General features: G+C 56.2%; 1 protein-coding gene across 3 annotated transcripts; it reads right to left on the minus strand.

Annotated features, from left to right (window-relative positions):
* Positions 1-1,434: 1,434 nt before the first annotated feature.
* Positions 1,435-22,374, minus strand: RARG (retinoic acid receptor gamma). Of its 3 annotated transcripts, XM_037137539.2 has the most exons (9): positions 22,149-22,374; positions 17,504-17,838; positions 6,367-6,515; positions 5,986-6,127; positions 5,172-5,332; positions 4,795-4,971; positions 4,196-4,400; positions 3,489-3,647; positions 1,435-2,736 (listed from the first exon to the last, which is right to left on the minus strand). In XM_037137539.2, exons 2-9 carry the CDS (start codon positions 17,685-17,687, stop codon positions 2,537-2,539), a joined length of 1,377 nt encoding a protein of 458 aa, XP_036993434.1. In that variant the 5' UTR covers positions 17,688-17,838; positions 22,149-22,374; the 3' UTR covers positions 1,435-2,536. The 3 variants fall into 3 exon arrangements, with proteins under 3 accessions (XP_036993434.1, XP_036993435.1, XP_036993436.1); XM_037137540.2 differs by lacking the exons at positions 17,504-17,838; positions 22,149-22,374 and adding an exon at positions 10,721-11,128 and having other exon boundaries at positions 1,437-2,736; XM_037137541.2 differs by lacking the exons at positions 17,504-17,838; positions 22,149-22,374 and adding an exon at positions 7,756-9,490 and having other exon boundaries at positions 1,437-2,736.
* Between the last annotated feature and the right edge of the window lie 288 nt (positions 22,375-22,662).

Here is a 22,662-nt window from a genome sequence, read left to right on the forward strand (position 1 = left end):
ATTCATATCAATTGCTTAGAAGAGAACCTGGAACCCACTGGGGGCTTGATGAGAGAATCATTGAATGAGAAGTGATGGGGTGAAAAGTGGAGGGGCTTTGAGAAATTCAAGGTCCAGACAGCTGGGAAGTCGAGAGAGAGGCACAAGGCCAGACTGAGACAATGAAACTGGGCCAAGGAGGCAGGACACTATGGGAGCCTGGGAAAGGGGTGAAGCCACCTCAGAGAAGCAGGAAGTATGGCATGGCAGTTGGGGCTGGAGCCGGGGCGAGGAGGAAGCCTGTGAGACGGGGCTGTGGAAAATATTCTCCCCTGCCCACATTTGACCAGAGGGAGCTTTGAGAAGGAACTGGGCAAGAGGTCTGTGTTCACAGGTTTGTCTCCTTTATCAGAAGGAGCACTCCTTCAAGGCTGGACTAACTGAAGCCCCAGCACCCAGCAAAGTGCCCACCTCATAGGGAGGCTTGGTAAATGGCAGGTGGCATGTAGAAGTGCAGCTGCTGGGGGGGGGGGGGACTTGGGAGAACTGGCCTCAGGCTGTGGTACAGTGCACCCTTCCCCCACAACCAGAAATTGTCATGGCAGTGACGGCCCCCCACCCCATAGGCCCTGTGGTTTCCTCTAGAGTTTCTTTCGCTTTCTTCTTCTGCTTTCCCCCACTCTTCTCTCCTCCCCTTCTTCCACATCCTCGACCCCTCTCCCATATGCACAGGTCATCAGTGAAGAAAGCCAGGAACAAGGTAGGCAAGGCCCCGGCCCAGGGAAGAAGTGGACCACAGTGGGGCAGGGCAGGAGAGTGACGGTGAGGGAGTTCAGGGGCTCGGTGGTGGAGGCCAAAGGCAGTGGGGCACACAGGGGCAGGGAGAGAGAGAGATTGGGACAGAAGATAACCCTGGTGTCATGAAAGCTGAGTGGAGGTCATGGGGTGAAGGGTGGGGTCAGATGGGACAGAGGGACTGACTCTAAAGAGTGGAGTTATAAAGGGTGGGAGAGCTCATGGAGTGAGGGGTTGGTGTAAAACAAACACCATAACTTAGATGCAGGCTGTGGGTCTTCTCTTCTGGGACCAGAGACATTCAGAACTAAATGAAACTCCAGTGAACCCCCTCCCTTGAGGGCAGACGTAATTGTGGGTGGGGACAGCTTAAAGACCTTTGAGGCTCATCTCTGCCTCCTCAGAGGTCTATGGGGTCAGAGCCAAGAGCCCACACTGGTGGCCACAGGTGGTCCAGACACTCAAGGTAAGCTCTGTAGGCTGTCTGTCTCCCCCACTACCTTCCACCTGGGCACCTTACACCATTTTCCCAGTTCCCCTGAGAAAGCTGAAAAATCCGGTGGATTGGGATTCACCCTCTTCACCGGGTCCCTCTTCAGGCCAGCTGGCTCTTTCCCCCACTGCCACCTCCTCAAGGGAGCCACATCTCATGAGTTTCCATCACTTTATTTTGCAAAAATAGAAAACTCAGCAATATGCGATACAGCGGGGGTGGAGGGGAGATGTAAACAGAGGGGAGGGGACAGCACCCTGACCCCCCAGAGAAAAAGGGGAGCCAGTGGGAATCTTATTTGGCAGCTAAATACAAACTGGGAATTGGAGGAACAAAGGAGGGGTCACAGGGGCCCTGGGCTTCCCCTCCCAAGACCCCTAGAGGAAGGGGTCAATTCCAGGGTGTAAACAAAAGCTAATAAATAAATAGAGGCTTCCTCTGGGTCAGGGCAGGATCAGCTAAGCAGCACCCCACCCCCACTCTCCCTGGGCCAAGCTGCTCTGGTGGGTCAGGGGAAAAGGCACTAGGGGGAGAGGGGTCCCCTGGTCCCTCTGTAGTGTAGGAGGGTCCCTGCCCTGTGGCTGAGATGGGGGGCAGGGGAAGCCCAAGGCACGTGACAGGGTTGGGAAGGACTTTATAATGGAGGGCACAAAGTAAACACAAGGTAAACTCTGGGGCCCAAGCAAAGAGGTGCAGAATGGGCCTGCATCTGTGGCTTTCACCCTCTGGTCCCCCACAGAAATGCAGGGCCCAGCCTGCCCCCACCCTGACCTGTACAGGATGGGGCACAGAGGGTAGCATGCACCAGGCAGGTGCACTACGCAGCATTAGGCATCAAGGGCAGGGGCTAGAGGGTGGGCTCAGCCCTCCCACTGTACCCTCCTTTTGGTCTCTAGTGTTCCTGTTTGCTTCCAGAAGCCTAAGCACCTGGTTGAGGAAGGGGCTGTGGAATGGCAGGGTCTTCCTCCTGCCCTGGGGAGCCTGGGACCCTGGAGTCTGAGGGGCAGTGCTGAGATTTTAAAGTCCAAACCCAGGCTCGCCCCTCTGTCCTCTCTCCTAGAGGGAGTAAGGCAGACCCCCAAGACTGGAAAGGGAACCAACCAGTTAGAGCAGGAAGGGGATGAACACAGAGGCACCCCTGGAAACTTTGGCAAAAACAAGGAGCTCATTGGAAGGGTTGGGCAGAGCAGGTCCTTCTCAGTCACCACTGGCAGTGTCTGGGAGATGGTCAGTTTGCTGCCTGGAGCCCCAACCCCCATGGTGGGGAAGTCAGGGGCCCTGGTCGGGCTGGGGGTTACGGCCCCCTTTGCCCTGGCCCCCTGGAACATCATCCTTGCTAGAGGCCTTAGGGTGGGGACCAGTCTGCAGTGAGTCATCTTCAAACATTTCAGGATTCTCCAGCATCTCTCGAATCAGGGGAGGCATCGGGCCTGGAATCTCCATTTTCAGGGTGATGGCCCTTTCTGCTCCTACAATAAAAGGGTGAAGAGTTTTAGGGGGCAAGGGTGCACGCCCCATGAGGCCACCACCATAACCTTTCTTAACTGCCCTACGACTCCCCTCTGGGGGCTCCCAGCACAGGCCTACCACCTCTCTGTCCCAACTAACCCTCCCCCTAATTCAGGGCTCCTGGGGGACACTTCTTTGCCTGGAGCCTCTGTCTGTCCTCTCTGCCAGGCTGCTGCCCACTCATCCCATTCTTTCAGTCTGTCCTTCTCAAAGATCACACTGTGCCCAACACCCAGCCCCACTCCCCAGGGATCCCATCCTCTAATACATACCTGCTTTTAATAACACTTATAATAATACCTATTTAGCCAACACTAACTATCTGCCAGGCATCATTCTAAACCAGCACTGTCCAAAAGAACTTTCAGCAGTGACAGAAATATCTACTCTGTCCGGAATAGCAGGTGTAGACACTGAGGAACTTTTTCATTCAGGGTAGTTCGAGGCCCATTGTGTGTTAACTCATTTAGACCTCACAGCAACTTGGGAGGCAGGGACGTAGATAGCTCAGTTTACAAACAGGAGAACAAGGCACACAGAGTAAGGGGATTTGCCCACAGTCCCCCTCCCCACCAGTAAGTGGCAGACCTACATTCCACTGGAGGCTCCCTGGCTCTCACCCATTCTGCTCTTGTCTCTACCTGTCCACCTGAGTGACCTGGACGACCGGCACCTCTAAGGAAGAGAGAAGGGAGGTTCAGTCGTGACTAACCCTTGGTGCTGATGCCCCGGAGGTCGGTGATCTTCATGAGCATCCTCGGGAACATGTAAGGCTGGCTGGGCCGCCGCCGCCGGGCATATAGCCTCAGGGCTTCTAGCAGTGGCTCCTGTAGTTTGTCCACTTTTTCAGGTTCCTCCAGATCCATGCGGTCTGTGAGAACAAGAACAGTGGAGAAAGGAAGAGGTGGGGAGGACAGTGACATGCGGCTGTTTCCCAAATGGCCTGCCTTATGGGCCTCCAGCTGACAAACTCTGTCCCATCAGCCCTTCAGCTATTATCCTTGAACCCCGCCCAGGCCATCTCCCCTGCCCAGGCCCTGTACCTTCTCCCCTTAAGAGGCTTGCTCTGATAAGTCATTCCTGCCCGAACCCTATCTCAGTGCCAGTATCTGGGGTCTCCCCAGCTCCCCCTGGCTCTGCCCCCTTTTGTCTCATATTCCAAGCATCAGGGAGCTTACACTGGATCTAAGGAGTCTGTGGATGGGGTCAAGTACAATAATCCCAAGGGCAGGGACAAAGATCATTTAGACCTCACAGCAACTTGGGAGGCAGGGACACAGATAGCTCAGTTTACAAACAGGAGAACAAGGCACACAGAGTAAGGGGATTTGCCCACAGCCCCCCTCCCCACCAGTGAGGATCAGTTAGGAGGCATGGCAGGAAAGGAACCTGAGAAAACACCAGGGGGCGCACCCATACCTCCACAGATGAGGCAGATGGCACTGAGCAGCCCCGTCTCAGTGTCATCCATCTCCAGCGGCAGGAGCTGCCCAGCAAAGGCAAAGACAAGGTCTGTGAGGGGTCCAAAACCAGCATTGTGCATCTGAGTCCGGTTCAGGGTCAGCCCATCGGAGAAGGTCATGGTGTCCTGCTCTGGGGTGTACCTGGTGCAGATCCGAAGCATCTAGTGGTAGGGGAGGGGAGGGTTAATGCTGTCTCTGGAGAGGGGCACATCTGGGGCTGAGGCAGAGAAGGGATGAGGTGCATGTGTGCAGAGTGAGAAAGTTAGGTCCAAGAGGAGGGCGATCTGAAGCAGCCTGGGGAGGAAGGCAGAGAGGGGTGTGGGGTCAGGAGCTCAGGGAGGAAAGAGAAGTCAGAAGGAGGGAGAGATTCCAGAAGTCTAGGATCAGGTCTTAGGGTCAAGGGGTAAGACAAAAAAAGGCTGGAATTTAAAGGAGATCTGGGGAGTCCCAGATTGGAGGGGGGAAGAGAAATAAAATCTTTGTGTGGACCTATTCCTTGGTTTCCTATAAGAGTCAGGCTGTGGCGGAAGACAGGCCATGGGGTTAGTAACTTACCAGGATGTCCAGGCAGGCAGCCTTGAGCAGAGTGATTTGGTCAGCAATGCTGAGCCCTGTAAAGCCGGGTAGCCGCTTGGCAAATTCCACAATCTTGATGATGCACTTGGTGGCCAGTTCACTGAACTTGTCCCACAGCCCCAGATCCAACTGCACCCGGTGGTCCGCACTGGAGTTCTGCAGGGAGGGCAGATGAGAATGCAAGCTAAGACCCGCTCTGCAAGCTGTCTCCTTTCTGCCATCACCCCAAGCTCTCCCCTCTGCATTCTGATGCCATTCTTGTCCTCAGCATCAGACCATGGTCTACAACACAGCCCCTCCCCATTCCCCAAGGTGAACAATCCCCTGCCCTCACTGAGGCCCTGCCTACTCCTCACCGTGGTGTATTTGCCCAGCTGGCAGAGCGAGGGGAAGGTCTCCTGATGGGCTTTGCTGACCTTGGTGATGAGCTCTTCTAACTGGGGGCTCAGCTCATAGCTGTCAGGTGACCCTTCTTCCTTCACCTCTTTCTTTTTCTTGTTCCGGTCATTCCGCACAGCTTGGGGGTGGAGGTGCAAGGAGAGGGTCAGGACCCTCAGAACCTCCCTCTGGATATACCCTCTCACCCTGATTTAATGTGCTTCATCCTTATCATGAACATCTATTCACCCTGGAACCCTAATCAGTGCCTCAGTTTCCCCATCTCCTACTCTAGCTCCCATTTCCAAGCTGGTTCTTCCCAGCCCCACCCAGGGCCGACAGCCCCTGCTCCCTCCCCAGGCCATTCAGCTCCATCCTGCCCTTCCTGTCACCCTGCAGGAGCTGAGGGGGGGGTGGGGGGCAGGATATGCAAGCGGCAGGATATCTACTTATAGCCTTGGCAGCACAATGGCGCAGGGGAGGGGGGCACCCCAGATCTACCTCAGGTTCAGTCCTGGGAGCAGGGGAGGGGACTGGAAAGCCCCCCTCACTTCTCCATGAAACAGGGGAATGTGAGACGATAACCCCCATTTACTTAAGGGTTAATTAAGCTCTGAGACAGGAAAATGGGCCGAGCTTCCCTGGTGAATGCAGCTAATCAAATAGGACTGTCTAGGAAGGAGGCAACACCCCAGTACAAGCCAGATCTCAGAGGTCAGAGAAGGAGAAAAAGGGTAGCAAATACAGGCTAGGTCAGGAGTGCTCTTGCCCAGGCCAGGGCTCAGGGCCTACCTTCCTTGGACATGCCCACTTCAAAGCACTTCTGTAGCCGACAGTACTGGCAGCGATTCCGGGTCACCTTATTGATGATACAGTTTTTGTCTCGGTGACATGTGTACACCATGTTCTTCTGTATGCTGCGTCGGAAGAAGCCCTGCAGTAGGGGGTGGGGAGAGTGTCAGTGAAGCAGGATACTGGGAGCACTAGCTTCTCATAGGCCTTGTAGGTGGCCCCAGGCCTCACCCAACCTATTAACCCCTCCCACCTCAGAGAGGGCTGCCTACTCACACATGACTTCTGCCTCACCCCTCTGCTCTGGGCCCTGGTCTCTGATCTCATCAGGTGACTCCAGATGCCCAAATGCATCCCCCCCGCCCCCCACCACGTACAAACCTTGCAGCCTTCACAAGAGCTGACCCCATAGTGGTAGCCAGAGGACTTGTCATTGCACACGAAGCATGGCTTGTAGACCCGAGGAGGTGGAGGGGGTGAGGGTGAGCTGGGCACCATCTCCTCAGAGCTAGTGCTCTGTGTCTCCACCGCTGGGGGGGAAGCAGTGTGAGATGAGGGTTGGGGGAGAAGAACCCCTCAGTTCTCCCGGTGTCCTCATCATACACACACACCCATTCCCACTTCCTCCGGCTCGGCAGTGGCAACATCGTCACCACACAGTGATTTTAAGTCCCATCAACTGTGTGCAGCCCCATACCATAGTAAACACTTCCAGAAACCCCCAACACCCACCACACTTCCCTCGGTCTGGCTACCTCCCCCCACAATAATGCCAGTCAGAGGCTCACGGGACACTGTTCAAGTCTCCAAATTCCAGGTCAAGGCCATCCTGGAAGTTAACTTCTCTGGGCCTTGGTTTCCTCAGCTATAAAGTGTGTAGGTAGAGGGGTTATGGCCCATGGCTCTGAACTCTCTGGTCACTCCCTGTCACATCAGTTGATCCTTGTCAGGCCCTCTCACCATCCTCCTCCTTATGAAGCAATAGATATGGAGGTGACGGGCAATTACAAGCCACCTGCAGCTAGCACCTGGCTAAATAACCTGCTAGGATACTCAGGAGGTAGAACAGGACTTCATTTCCTTTCAAGTAGCAGAGGGTAGATAATCAATCCTCAAGCTTTCCTCCTCTCATACTGCCTGCCAAATAACCACCACCGCCCTTTTCCCCAGAAACCACCAAGACGGTGCAGCAAATGGGACACAGGTATCAGAAAAGTAGGTTAAAGACTATGCAACAACCTGATTTTACACCTGAGGCCAACAGAGGGAAGTGACCAGCCCAGTGCCCCACTGCCACTTGACAGCGGAGCCCAGACTCTCAGGTCCTCTGACTGGCTCTGAGTGGCCTGGCCGAGAGTCCCAGAAGCTGGAAAGGAGAGACTGAGGTATTTACTCAGATTCTCAGGTCTAGAAACTGTTGGGGGTGTAGCAAACCAAAGAAGTCAGGTGACACTAAGTAAACAGGGCTGATGGGGGAGGGGAGCTATCTCTGGATCCCCTCTGAGCCTCTGTCTTCACTCCTAAACTTCGACACAAATAACCAATTGCAGCTCAAAAGGGGTCTCAGCCCACGCCACACAGCATGTGTGGGGACAAGGCCCTCTGTTCAGCTGGCTGCTAAGTAAACCTTTTTAGGGTGTGTAGTTGATGTTCAGAGGATGGAAAAATCTATAAATTATTCAACTTGTAGGACCTGTTGCCCAAAGCTGGAGGGCCTAGGCAATGCAACCCCCCCCAATACCCTCCCTAAGAAGTACCCCATGCACCCACCTCATGAGCACCTTCCTTCTTCTAACCTGCGGCAGCCCACCTGGTCAGAAGTCCACCCCATGGCCCAGGAGGGCAAAAGGAATGCCCAGGATGCTGGTCTGGGTCCTCTCTACCCACCCCGCAGGAGGGAAGCCCATCCGCCCCCCAACACACAGGCACTCAATTAACATAAGAATCCTGCTAGAGGGAGAGTCCCCAAAGAAAAGGAGAGAGAGGAGGGAGGAAAGAGGGTGCCTGGAGTCTATTCAGATGGGTCGGGGGTGGGGTGGGGGACAGGAGACTCCAGGAGGGCCTGGGGCTGAGAGATGTGGGATGGGCTGGAATGCCTTTCAGGGCTCCTCTCGCTGTCCTCTGAGGGCAGCAGTGCTGCCACAGGCCACTGTGTGGGGTGGTGCTGACTGCTCCCAGCCCACAGAGCGCTGCCTCATTTCCTCTCTTGTGAAAGGGCCTGGGTGTGGTCAGACTGGCATGGAGCAGTGCCAGCCAATTCTAAGACTAGGGGCTGAAGGGAGACAGGCCCGGGGCAGCTTTTCCCATCTGTGTGGCACTGTCACTTCTTCTCCGCATCCCTCTGGCACACCTCCATCCTCTGAACCCTGAAGTACAGCCCAGTGGGTGAAGGGCAAGGGAGAGTGAAGTGGGCCGACTGGGTACAGATCCCCTTCGTGGCGAGTGGAGCCCCCACCATCAAGATGCTGCTCCTGGGTTAGGCTGGGGCCCCTGCTGGGGAGGAGGGGATGGGCTCTGGGTTTTTTTCCTTTTAAAGCCCAAATTGCTGAAATTGAGGAAATTCCTGGCCAGGCTGAGCGGAGCTTCAAACAAACTCTTTATAACCGGCTGTAAACGCTCCCAGCTGCGAGGCCCAGGGCTGAGAAGCCCAAACTCACAATCTGCCACATACCCCCTTGGAGACACACACACTCTCACACATGGACACACAGGGCGCTGAAGCAGGCATAGCATCAGTGGGCTCCTTTACCACAGCTGGGTCCTGGCACAGGCAGCATAAGGGCGCACTGACTTCAGCCACCCTGTGGGAGTGGACGCGCGAGTCACAAAGCGGACACACAACACCCAGCACTTCACATTTGCAAGCCAGCAGCTCAGCTACCAGACAAACACCCGAGCCTGCCAACGCAGCACCAGGACACTGAAGCCGCCAAAATGCACAAACATACCATGCGGCCCTCCCCTCAGAGCACCTCTTTCCTTCCCTGGTTTAGACACCCAGGTCTAAACGACTTTCATGAAGTGTGTGGAGCAGGCATGAAGCCCACCCAGATCCTAGAGACCAAAATTATTGATCCAAACTGAAATGCAAAAACATACTGCCAGCAAAGTGCAAAGGGCCTCCCTGAGCCTGAAAAAAACTGGGGTCCCTGCCCAGCCCCCACAAAATCCTTCCTGGGAGATTTACTCCATCTCAACACCCCTCCCAGCATACCCCAAATCGGCATCCTATTGGGCAATGAGAGGAAGGTTAAGAATTCACAAGGATTTGGTGCAAAACAGTAGTTCCATGCTTTCTCCACCCTTCAAATGCCACACTTTTAACTCTCATCCCTCCCCACCCCAAAGTATGGTCTCCTGTTTGCCACCTCCCTCTTCCAGTCTCCTGGTTGTTAAATCTGAGCAGTTCTGCCCTGGAACCAAAAGAAAAAAAAAAAAAAAGCCGAACTCGTAAACAGCGCTGTAGAGTGCCAAGGAGCGAGGTGCGTTGGCGGGGGCTCCGTGACCCCGCGGGCTCACTCCCCCAGCGCCCGCCGCCCGCCCGTTCCTAGCTTGCCCCAAAATTCTCATAACCCCCCCCCCCCCGCCCCCGCCAGCGTCCGCACCCGGCTACGAGCGCCGTCCCAGTTGCCGGTAAATTTGGGGGAAGGAGGGTTCCAGGCTCCCCTCCCGGCTCCTCCCCACACCCCACCCCCGCCAGGCACTTGGGCCCGGGCTTCAAAGCCGCCTCTCATCTGGACTTCATTTTTACTGCCTCTCAGTCCCCAGCTTTTTATTACCGCTCTGGAAAGGGGTTCCAGGGCCCCAGGCCTGGCATCTCCCATTTCACAGAGAAGGAAGATGGGTATTTGGGGACCCGGTAGTAGTACTACACCCACCCCCTGCTGCCCCGCACCCTGGCCTTTGCCACCTCCAGGTCACCCCCACCCTATACACAGAATTTGCTCTAAACTTTTAACTTCCTACTGAAGTTGTGTGTGTTGGAGCCAAAGGGAACAGTCATTTCTCTGCCTACAACCCTATACACATTTCCAAACATTTCTTTATAAAAAGGAGCGGGGAGCGCCAGAACCCAGCCTTGGCCGGGCTGTGTGCACCACCACTTCCACCCTACACAGAGAACACACAGGATGCACGCTCGAACACAGCACTTTCCAAAGCCGCCCCCGCAGCCACGCAAGGGCACACGCCCTCCCGGCCTCACGCCACAAACATCCCTACGCAGGGCCATGCGGGCCTGCCAACGCTGTCGGTGGGTGACACTGCGTGAAGAGATTCACTCGCACCCACACCACCTAACCAAAGCGCTGCACACTCTTGGAATCCATACGCTCTGCGAATAATATTTTTACACTCCCACTTCCCACGTGAACTTTACAAACACCACCCACGGTCCTGGGTGCCATATCCCTCCAGAGCCACGGACCTGCGGGCACAAAACTACCAACACATTTCGGTCTCTCTCTATCCCCAGAAACTTTGGAGTGGCATCAGCCAAATGTCCTAGCTAAACACCCACCATAAAAACCGCACACTGAAATCACTACTGCACTCACCCAAAGGAATCGCTGAGGCCCCCACGTTTAAAGGGCCAGTATCTCCCTTTCCTACACACTCGCCCCTCGCACAGAATCGGAATCTCCACTTGCACCTCAGTTCCACCTTTTACACATGGAAAGAGTGAACCGCCGCCTTTCCTGCACCCCACACCCCACCCCGGGACTCGGGTACCTACATTGCAGACTGGCGGGTTGCGGCCAAGCAAAAGACTCAAGTCCGGTGAAACAGGAGCTGCCGGTAGCTCTGCGCAGCAAGCCGGCCCCGGGCCCGACAGCCCCGTACAGCCGTCGCGGACCCGGGACAAACGTTTCCATGCAGTCGTACATCGAGACCCGGCTTGGAGGGAAGCTGGGTGCTAGGAACACCAAGAACCCGCAGCCGATTCCCCCTCCTCCCCCAGCGGCGCCCCGCTCCTAGAGGGGGGGAGGGGGAGGGCTAGCATAGGGCGCCGGGCTGCATGGGGGGTATGGGGTGGGCGGGGAAGAAGGGGATCCCCAGCTGGGGAAAGGGACTGGGCGGGGCGCAAAGCCGGGGCTGCCGCTCCAGCAGCGGTCGGGCTCGCTCTGGGCGTCCCAGCGGCTAGCACTGGGGAGACCTTTTGTAAAAGCGAAGCCTGAGGGGTGGGGGGTGGGGGGGTGGGGCTTGGAGAACGAAAGGGGCCGGGCACCAAGAAGAGCAGAGCTGGGAGTGGAGTGCACACATACACATATATACACTCGCACCGCGGCGCGCTTGCTTGCTTAGACACATATCAATGCATGCATTTATCCTCGCAGGCACCACGATTTGCAAATATGCAATAGTGCACATTCATATCTGCACGCACAGAAAATCATAGATGCGCACACATTTGTGCAAGCAAGCACACCTGGCTTGCAAGAATGCTTGCAAGCATTCTCCACACCGGGAAGATTTGCAGGCGTTTGCACTTAGGCGCGTGCCCGGGTCGGGGGTGGGGGAAGGAGTGGAGGAACCAAGCAAACGCATTTCCTTCCGAGTTTCCCCCTTCCCCCAACGCTCTCTTTTTTACACAAGTAAATACAGGCAGGGGTGTCAAGGATGACTGGGAAGCGGCGAACACGGAGGTTCCCAGCGCCTGGCTGTTCACCAGAGCCTGGGGACCTGCACTACCTCCACCCCCTGGTTCCCAGGCATGGCTCCTCCCACTACTGCGCGCGCGCGCGCGCGCTTCAGGACTCAACAGAACATTCCTGCGGCTCAGCTTGCTCGGCCTTCTTCCTTCCCGTGCTCCCCGCCCCCCGGTCGAAGGGCTGGAGCGCGCTCCCGCCTTGAACTCTCCGGGAACCCCCCTCGGGGCGGGTGGCCGGGCGCGCTCACCTCCTCCTGACCCGGCCCCGCCCCACCCCGCCCAGGCAGTCTCTTGCGCCGCTGCAGAGTCCCCCCCTCCCCACACACCCTCCAGCGGATCCCGGAGTCTAAACCTCCTAGCCTAGGCTGTCCTCCCTCCAAGTCCCCGAAGCCCCATCCTGGGGCAGACACTCCTTAAGCGCTTCCACTGCCTCTCTCAATGCCCCTTTCTCGACCCTAACTTCACTTTTATTTTTGCTAAGATTTTATTTATTTATTTTTAGAGGGGAAGGGGAGGAGAAAGAGAGAAAGAAACATAATCTATGAGACAGAAACACCAATCGGTTACCTCTCACACACACCCCATTGGGGGACGCGCCCGCAACCCAGGCATGTGCCCTGACTGGGAATCGAACCCGTGACCTTTCGCTTTTGCAGGACGATGCTCAGTCAACTAAGCCACCCTGTCAGAGCCTAACTTCACTTTTAGAGCACAAAATTACCACCCCACTCTGTTTCTACAAAGCCAGCTGCGCCTCAGACGAAGCTGCCCTCCTGAGTACCAATTCCCCTCTCCTAGAATTTCTAGTGTGCCAACTGACCCAAAGTGCCAAGTGTCACTCTTGGCCATAACTGTGAACCTGGTCATTAACTATTCTCATAGCCATTAAATATCCATTGGTAATACCGCCCCCCCCAACTCCCACCCAGCGCCACACTCAGTGCTCTTCAGATCTCCAAAGGCCGCCTCCTCTCGTTTCCTCGGTTGCCCCTGCCAGGCACTGAGCGCCCTCGCCCGGCGGAGAAGAAGGTGAGGAGGCGGGGACTTGGCCACGTCAAGAGTTTGCCCTCGCCGGGCCGGGCCGAGCCGAATGGGAACCCTGGCCCGGGGACAGCGCCAGCCGCGGCGACTCCCGGAAACCGCCCCCTCCTTCGCGCCCCGCCCGCGGCCTGCCTGGCCGGCCGGCGGGCCGGCCCAGCCGGCTCTGTCAGCGCCGCTCAAACGGGGAGCGCTGGGGAAGCGGGAGCGGCGCCCGGCCGACCCCTTCCCCGCCTGGCGGCTGTGGCTGGGCCTGGGCGGGGCCCACTTTTCTAAGAATCTCTTGTGGGGGGTGGTGGCGTACTGGGGGGCTGCAGGAATGGGGTGCCAGTTTGTAAGAATAAATAGCAGGAAGGGGTGCCAGAGTAGGCGAGGGAAGGGAAGACAGGCCAACAGGAGAGGCCCCGGTGGCTGCCAGGGACTGAGAGGTGTGAGGCCGGGAAAGAGGGCCTGGCTTGCGGATGGGGGTGTCGCGAGGTGGCAAGGCAGACCGAAGGGATTGAAGCAGGGATGAAGAGGCATGCAGGGCTCTTTCCAATCCAGTGCGAGCTCCCTGTTCTTGCCCCCAACCCCAACACCACATTTCTAATCCAGCCATCCCCTCACCGAAATTTCTGAATCAGAATCTGGCCAGTGGCAAAAAATGAAATGAAGTAAATAAATATTAAGTGCAAAATGAGGAGTACCTCAAAAACAAGGGGAAAAGAGCCCTGATTAGTCAACTCCAAGCTGTCAGTCTCCACCCACCCACCCTTCCCCCTCCAAAATCTGAAAGGTCCCAATTAAGTCAGGCCTGCCTGGTTGGTAATTAGAACCAGAAGTGGCCAGGCCACAGGGAGGGGGTGGGGGGGGGAGTGGGGCACAGGAGAAGTTGGGAGAGGGCTCCAGGAAGTCATGAGTCCTGAATAGCCCCCCTTTCTTTTCACCAGATGCACCCCACTTCTCATCGCCCCATCTGTGTATTTCCCAGGCATTGAAGGGAGAGAGGGGCCTTATAAGGGGCCAGATGAGGTCAGATCCACCCTTCCCATGAACTCTAACCCCCATTCTAGACAGTCTTAGTATGACCTTGAGGAGAAGGAAAGAGAATGGGGGGATCTAGTGCCCCCCTCTTTTCCCCAAAGTCTCCCCAGCCCTTACTGCAGCAATTAGACCCATTAGCCTTCTAGCATTTCATGGGAAACAGATGTTCTCCACCAGCCTGGTGGGAGTATGGGGGGCGCCGCTGCCTGACTCACCCCTTCCCTATGATCCCCACCACCACAGTGGGCACACCCCTCCCAGCTAGAGCCCCACAAAAGCGTGGTCCCAGAGGCAAATAGAAGGGCACCCCTCCCCCACTGGCCAGGCCATTAGCACTCAAAGTCTTGCATGGTCATCCGTCAGGGCCTCTACCACCCTGACAAGCATGAGTTTAGGAGGAACTGTGGAGGGAGGGACAGCTACCTTCTTATGCACCCCTCCTTTCCCCCAACTCTTGCCATCTTCTGGATGGGGCTTGAGGATAACTGGTTCTAAACTTCTCATGCTAAATTTGCCTTTTCTTCCAAAACCTTTCCTCAAAAAGCTGAAAAGGGGGCATCTCAAAGCAAAGAAGTTCCAGCCCCAAGGGTAAGTCCTAACATCGGAGTCCCACCTGAAGGGTAATGGGAGGGGTCTCTGGAGGAGGGAGCTGAAGAAGAGTGGAGGGAATAGAAGTGTGAACGAGGGACAAGGACCAAAGCAGGGATGTAAGGAGTGCTGGCAGGATGGGGGCTGGGACCGGGTAGGGGGCCAGGAGAGGGGGGTGCAGCCTGGGCCCCAGTAGCGGCGGCTTGCCCAGCTCCCCCCCCCCCACACACACACACCAGAGAGGTTTCCTGTTGCAATCAAAGCCCCGTTTGTGTCGGCCTGAGCTGGAGCCCAAGCCTGAGCAGGAGAGACCGGGAGGGGAGGGGAAAGAGGCCGTCGGCTGGGTTTTTTTCTTGGAGAAGGACTAGCTGCCTCCTGCTTGCCACCCTTACCTGCCTCCTTGTCCCCCCCTTGCCTCTCCTGGCATCTGGGTTCTCTCCGTGGCTGTGCTTTTTGGCCTGTGTAGTTCTTTCTCATCTTGCTTAGACCTCAGAGTCTCTCTTTTTCAGTTTATTTTAAGTAGAATCTATTATTTCCTGTGCCAAACTGCCCTCAGTTTCTCCATGTGACTTAGTGTGGTACAGTCTGGGCTCCTTGCCCCAGGGACACTGTCACCAAATTCGGAGAACAAAGAGAGCTAGGTCTTCAGAAGCACAGATACCACCTCTGTGTTTCTTTTGAAGAGGAGGAGGAGGGCAAAGCTGCCTTCCCCTCCTATCATCCTCTTTTCCCTGCTGTCTCAATAAAGCAAACATATAACACAACACAACAGTGGGGACACAGACACCAGGGTTTCATGCACGTTTGTGAGCAGGCACACCCACCTCTGCTTTCCCATGCACACAGGCCTGTGCTTGTCTCGGCAGCGCACGCTCCCTTCCCTCTCCCCTCCTGCACCACGGGGTTCTGAGGTGCCTGCCTCACCCACTAAAGCCTCTGGAGAACCCCAAGAGGTGGAACAAGGCTTCCCATACCAACAAGATGTCTCCAAGGTGTTAGGGACCCAGAATCTGGTCCAGGAGTTAGCCCCAGGGAGAAGTTTCAGACTCTTTCATGGACCACCGCCCACCCACAGACTAAGAGATAAGAGAGTGAAGAGAAAGACACAGACTCAAGGTGAGCATAGCTTTGGCATCAGACTTTGTCCTCCAATCCCTCTCCATTAACTGGCCCTAGCCAAAAAGGGACAGCGGGTCAGAGAAATGACAGGGCACACTCTTTCACCCTTTGGCTGATCTCCCACCGTGGGAGATCTCCCAGACTCCAGGATGCCTTTCCCGCCCCTCTGCCACCCTCTCATTTACCCTTGGTGCTCCATGCCCCACTCCCATGCAGGCTGTCTGAACCCAAGCCTTCACCTCCTCCCCACCCCACCACGCCTCTTTGCCCAGGCCTGTCCCCAGCTGCCAGCCACACCCTCCCTAGCTACCTGCCCTGGTTCTGGCTCCTCCCTTGGATTTTTCCTTTCAGTCCCCCTCCTCAGGGCAGCCTTTGGGGATAGAGACCAGTCTGAACCCTTCCACTACCTTGCCCTCACTTTGAACCTTGACCTTGACCTCAATGTATCCAGGGCACAGGGGCACAAGGAGAACTTCACTGGGGACTGGCTATGACTCTCAGCATTCTCCCGACTACCGATCTGTTTCTCCTTTCCCTCTTTATTCCTGCTTCTTTAGTTGCCCTTTCCAAAACCTGGGAAAATCAAGTCCCAAGGGACTGAGCTGTATGGTTCTCTGTAAGAAGTACATTCATGTGGGAACGGTGGTTCCTTTGTGCCTCCCCAGGCCCTGGGACAGATTCATGGGCTGTAAACGAAGTAGGGGAAGCCCAGCTGAGGTTTCCAAAAAGGGGAGCTTTGTGTTCTCTTGTTCACCTGCAAACCACCCAAATAACCCCTGTTGGACTACAGACTTGCCACTGGCAGGCCTCACCAAACGCCAGACACATCGTCAGCAGCCCTATTAAATCCAGCCTCCCTCCGCACACTGACTCTTTGTTGCACACACTGGAATTCTGTATCCGAGCAAAGTCTGAGGGATATGCTGTGCACACACAACTGCATATGGTCTACACACACACACACACACACACGCGCGCGCGCGCGCCTTCTCCAGATGAGCACACTCTTTCCAGTAGAGCCGCCAGCCAGCCCTGGCTGTTCACCCCTTTACACATTCACACGGCCCTCCAAGTGCCCGCTCCCGAAGGCACAGCTTCTTTTCTTCCACCTGTTTCTCTCTTCCCAAGCTTATGGGGCTATAAAGGATGTATCTATCTTTTTGTCTTTTCCTTTTGTCTCTGTCCCTGTCTCTCTGGAATTGCTCCTCTCTCTGTCTCTCCTTCTATCACCTCCCCTTCTTTCTAGGTAAGAGCTTCTCTGCACTAGCTCACATGCTGACCCTTTAGCCCACAAAGTTCAGCATCGCAGCCCTGCAGCTCATGGGTACCCACTCCTATAATGACCTTGTCAGAAAGAACAACTGCCAAGCGGGGGAGAGAGAGGATCCACAGAGAAAAGGAAGGGGCTAAGGCTGGCCGGCTGTCAGCATGCAAAGGCTTAACCCAAAGAGGGTAAGCTTGAGGGACAAGTAGGGATCCGCACAGCACACGGGCACTGAGCCAGAGCTCCAGGGAGGGGAGGAGTCCCGCACCCACACAGCTGGAAGAGAGGATACTTCTGGAACACCGCCTTCACCTCCCTGCACTACTTCTGGTGAAGGTACACCTTCTTTGTGACTGCTTCCACCCTTTCCTTCCAGACCAACAAGGAGAGTCTCCAGACCCCACACATCTTTGGGCACCTGGCACTACATTCCAGTCCTCTTTTTGCAGCTTCCCCTAATTCAGAACAATTTCACCTCCCAGATCACAGTGTCAGCTGACTGACTTCCCAGGCTCCCCTACTTCCCAGCCTGGTTCCCCACACCCTCTACTACATGCTGGTAGCGCCCTCAGACTTCAGCCAGAACCCCCTTGGCTGTGTGTACAAAGGTGTTCTCCCCTGCTAGTTGACTCACTCAGGAGGCACTGTTAGACATCCCCCAAATTTAGGTGTACTACCTTCCCATCCCATGTGGGCAGGAGGACTCTCATTTGTAAACACTCCCTCCTAGCCACCCCATCAGCTAACCCCCATCCCTGCCAATTTTGTATGTCACCCACCCTCCAAATGTCCTCCTGTTTCCACTGTCCCCCACCCTCAATATCCATGAGACTCACACAGAGAGGCCATCTCCTTGGGAAGGTCGGGCTGGCCCAGGCCCCGGAAGCTAGGGCTCAGCATCTCGAACGGTGGAGACCCCCTGAGTGCCCCTGGGAAGGCGAAGGGGAAGCCAGCCCCTGGGTAGCCAGATCCAGGCCCCAGGGCACCAGTGGCAAAGAGTCGCTCCTTATTGGTGGCCATGGCAGCTGCAGTGTGGGAGGCTGAATCTCCTGGGGTCTGCGATGGGCGGGGGAGGTCTTCAGCCGCAGCCCCCGCCCATGCCCACTGCCTAAAAGGCCTGGGAGCCTCCGTGCCCGCCCTTTGTGGCCTGCCCACTGGGTCTCTGAGAGTCCTAAGGAGAAAGAAGAAAAGAAGGGATGAGAGAACAATCACCCCGACTGACATTCCAAGCCCATGGGCCTGTCTCAGTTGAAGTCTGTGCTGCTAGGGTTTGTACTGCCCTCACTCAGGGCCCGCAGAGGAGGAGGCAGGGCAGGTGCTTGGGCAGGCCGAGAGAAGCTCTCGGGGAAGGGTGAGCTGAGTTTGCCTGGCAGGAGAGTCTTAGGACTCCTGAAGATAAGACTCCTGAGCTGAGAAGCGACCATTAAGTACAACTGGACTAGGCACTTAATTTAACCTTCACATCAGTCCTGTGAAGTGGGAATTATGATTCTTATTTCATACATGAGAAAACTGATGTTAAGTGACTGGCTTAAGGTCACATGGCTGTAAGTGGTACAGCCAAGTCTCAAACTCTACCATCCTGGAGAGAGCAAACATCTCTGTTGTAACTTTGGGGCCCTTTCCCCTCTCTGGTTGGGGACACAGACCCTGGAGCCAGACAACCTGAAACTGATCCCCACCACTTGTTGGCTGAGCTGGGGGACCCTGGGTGTGTTGCTTTTATCTCTCTGTGCCTCATTTTCCTCATTTGCCAACTGGAGATAATAATGGGACCCACTTCTTAAGGTTGCTGTGAGGGTTAAAAATGTAACATGTAAAGTCTTTAGAATAATACAGGGCACATGCTAAATGCTTTCCAAGTGCCTCCCCATTTCTCTTTGTATCTTCTCTTCCTCCATACTTCTCTCTTTTTTTTTTTTTTCAAATTTTTATGTATTGATTTTTAGAGAGAGAGGAAGGGAGACTGATAGAGAGAGACATCAGTTTGTTGCTCCACTCATTGATTCATTCTTTGCTTGATTCTTGTAGGTGCCTGACCAGGGATCCAACTGAAACCTTGGCATATCACGACAGTGCTCTAACCAGCTGAGCTGTCTGGCCAGGGCCATATCTCTCTTTTAATTAGCATTTCCTCTTCTCTCTCTATCTTCCTCAAAACTCCCTCTTCCAGTTTCCCCTCCCAATTTTTTTTCTGTGTTACCAATTATCCTTCACTTCCTAACCATTCTTGCACCTTCTTCTTCAAATTCACAGATGTTGATGGAAGCCCCACTGAGGATAAGGTGTGACGCCGGAGAGCTCCTCTCCTTGTTCTCCGCTCACTTTGCTTCTCCATCTCCTTTTCTCTCTCTTCTCTGAGCCCTCTGCTTGAAGGAAGCCCTCCCTGCACCCTCCCCTTCTCAAATGTAGCCCGCCCCCAATCCCGGGAGATTGTTAACCTGTGACCATGGGGGCGGGGGCGGGGCGGGGGAGAGAAAGAGGGAGAAAAGAAATGGGAATCCTGAGGCCAGGCAGGTAGTTGTTTGCCTGATGCTCTGACAAGGGGAAGGATGGCTTTCCCTGGAGCCCCCCAAACACCCACCTCTCTGGGGAGTTAGGGGCTGAGGAAGGAAAGCCTCCCCAGCCTGGGTACCTCCTCTGCCGGCCAGAACCATCATGGACTGAGGTGAAAATGGGTGGAGGAAGACCAAGAGAAAGTGAACACACATGGAAACCACAGGGCGGGTGGGCAGGCCCAGAGGTAGGTGATGGGAATTTCTACATCTCTTTCCTTCAAGGGTCAATGTCTCTCAATCTGTGTACCTTTATTCTCTCTCTTTCTTCCTTTTTTCTTTTCTATCTCTCATCTCCCTTGGCCTCCAAGCTCCTGAAGGTAGACTGCCATGTGGGTTACAGGAACTCGGACCCCAACACTGCCACACGCCACTTAGTCCCCATGCAGGAAGCAGCTCTGCCCCTCACCAGGCACCACCCCTGTCCCCAACGGCCTCAGATTCTTCAGCTGTGTCTCCTCAGGCTCTTAAAGTCTGAGCTCCAAGCCCCCAGGGTCCCCATCCTCCTTCCCCTATTCCCAGAAATCCTCATCTCTGGTTAAGCCCAGGTAGAACCAGGAGTCCGGGGCTCCTGAGGCCCCTGAGGCCCCTGAGGCCCCTGGGCCATAGCTCAACAGGCTGGGCCACATTCCAGGTAGATTAACCTCTGTAATGCCAAGGGTGAGAAATTACTAGAGCCCCCCCCCCCCAATCTTCTTCATTCAGACAGACTTAGACCCTGGACATGCTCTGTGCTCCAAGCCTCCTAGCCTGCTTGCTTCTCACCTACTGATGCTAAACAGAGACCTGAGGCTGGGTCAGGAGGACTTGGGCAATGAGGCTAGGGGGGTGTCCCAGAGAGGATGCCCCTGCCTCCGGGGCCTTAACGAGGAATGAAGCTGTAAGGAGTGGAGAAGAGCCCAGCTCAGCCTGGCCTTCCTTCTGTTTTGCTTCAGAGAAGGGGCTTGAGGGTTGAGTGAAAACAGGAACGGGATGGAGATTCATCCCATTTCTGAGCCTTGGTTTCTCTGCCTTGGCTGGGAAGAGAGGGAAAGGTCTCAAGTCCAGGGTGGAGCAAGGGACCAAGCAATGGAAGACAGTGGTAGTGAGAATAAAATCCTAAACCAGGGACCCAGGTGCCTGGGTTCTTTGGGGAACCTGTGGAAGGGAGAAAGCACTTCTCTCCTCCCAAGATGCCACCTCAGAAGGAGGTGGGGCTGACTAGGGGAAAGGGGCCCATACAAAGCTGCTTCTCTTAGAGCTGAGGTGGAGTTGAGGGGAGGGCATGGATGAAGGGGGCTGCCGGATGGAGGGGGGGAGCGTCTCCCTGCTGCCCTACCCGCTCCAGAGCCTGGAACAAAGCTGCTCTTGTCGGCTGCTCTCCACCCGCTGCCCCCCTCCCCTCTGTATAAACACGACCACCTTTTTCCATGACCCCATCTCCAGCCTGGGCGGAGAACCCAGGCATCCTCTGCTCTAGCCTGGGCCCCCAGCCTGCTCCCCAGGAGGCAGCGGTGGGCTGGGTTTCCCTGGCTTTGTGCCACCCTTAGGGGGAGTCCAGACCCTTGAGTCTCCACCTCTCATCCCCAGGTGCCCTCCCTCCACCCCCCTGGCCCCAGGGAGGGGCAGTGCCCAGGAGGCAGGCAGGCAGGCAATGCCAGTGGAATGTGTGTGGGCATCGGAGGGCACGGACAGGGTGGGGCAGAGGGGGAACTGGAGGTGCCAGTTAGGTGGCTTTCTGAGCCAGGGGTGGGGGTGTGCCGGGTGGGGGTGTGTGCCCTGTGCTGCCTACCAGTCTGTAAGCCACAGAGTGTGGGCACATATGTGTGAGCGTGTGTGTGTGTCTAATCGTGACACCAGTGCTACAGGCACACTACCCCCTGCCCTGTCTCTTCTTGCCTAAGGATATGGGACATTGCATGTGGTCCTCAACCTTAACTCTGCATCTGAGGAGTGACAGTAGAGGCAGGAGCCTCAGACTTGAGGACTGGGACCGCAAGTGCCTGGACATGGGCCCAGAGGAGGCTCAGTCATCTCTGCTTCTTGCCCTCCAGACCTCTCCTCAGGTTCCCCTGTCCCCTACCTCCCACAACCATGCATATTCTTACCCTCTGCCCACCTGCAGAGGTTCCCTCCTACATACCGGGTCAAGTTGAGGGGACCAGGCTGTAATTGCCAAAAACAGAGCCGCAGTGTCAGTGGGGCTGTGGACTAGGACTCCTGGGTCCCTGCCCCGTCTCCCTGCCCTTCCTTTGTTCCGTGCGGCCTCCCCCAAGAAGCCCCTCACCTCAGCTGGAGGGAACCAAGACTCACACCCCTGGCTGGGGATATGCAAGAAGGAAACCTGAAATGTGGTTCAGGGAAACTTCACAGGCCCCTGTCCCAACCACTTGTCTCTCCAGACTCCGGGACCCAGAAGGCAAGGATCCCTCTGGTAGAGGCCCTTTCCTTGCTGTCCGATGTCAAAGCTGTGTCATTCCACAGGGGAGGGAGCAAGTTGGACTAGCTTGGTCCAAAAATCCACCCCTCAGACCCTCCAGGGGAAGCCTTAGGGAGGGCAGAGGGCGGTCTTTCCCCACAGGAGGGGACACTGTCTTCCCTCACACTCCAAAGTCTCCCCTCACACTTCTAGCACAAAAGTAGGCTAGAAGCCCCCCAGCTGAATATTCCCCCAAATGCCCTCCCCGCTATTCTCCGAGATGAGGGGGTGATAAAGACTAGCTCAGCGCCAGCGCCAGCTTGTCTCAAATCTTCCTCATTCCCTTTCCCAGATCAGGGCTGACCCCCAAATCAGGGCAGGAAGTCCCCCTCAAACCTTTCGAGACAGCCTGACCAGCCCTGGAAGGGACGGAGCCGGCAGCGCTTCTCGGCGCCCCCGCCCCCAGCCCACCTCACTGGAGGAACCGGGCGTCCCGGGCGGGCGAGCCTGTTCCCCCGACTGACTCACCTGGAGGGGAAGGGAGGAGGAAGGGAGGCCGCGGAGCCCCGAGGTCCCGGCGTCCGGCGGTCGCGGGGTTGGAGCGTCCCGGTGTCAGAGGCTCGCGGTAATGGGGGGCTTTGGGGGGGGGACACCGGCTCTAGGCTGGGACTGTCCCGGGGCCTCTCGGAGCCCGCCCGCCCACGTGACCGCCCCAAAATATCCGACACATTTTCTCCCAAACCGCACACTGACTCTGCAGGCGGGGACACGGAAAATATTTTCTTTCTTTTTCTCCCTCCCCACCCCCCCCACCTCCCTCCCAGCCAGGCTCCCTCCTCCTCCTCCCGCCCTCGCTCCTCCCTCCCCTGCCGCCTGCCCCTGCCCAGCTCCCTCCTTGGTGCCCTGGGGCTGGGGGGGCGGAGGGTGGGTGGAGGGGAGGCTGGGCGAGGAGGCCCGGAGCGCCTGGGTCTCTGCCCCTCCCATTTGCTGGGCTTCCGTGGCTTCATCCCCGGGAGGCCAGGCAGGGCTGGCAGAAGAGGTC

This window comes from Artibeus jamaicensis, unplaced genomic scaffold, assembly GCF_021234435.1.
Source record: "Artibeus jamaicensis isolate MK-2021 breed Jamaican fruit bat unplaced genomic scaffold, CSHL_Jam_final contig_233, whole genome shotgun sequence".
Taxonomy (NCBI): Eukaryota; Metazoa; Chordata; class Mammalia; order Chiroptera; family Phyllostomidae; genus Artibeus; species Artibeus jamaicensis.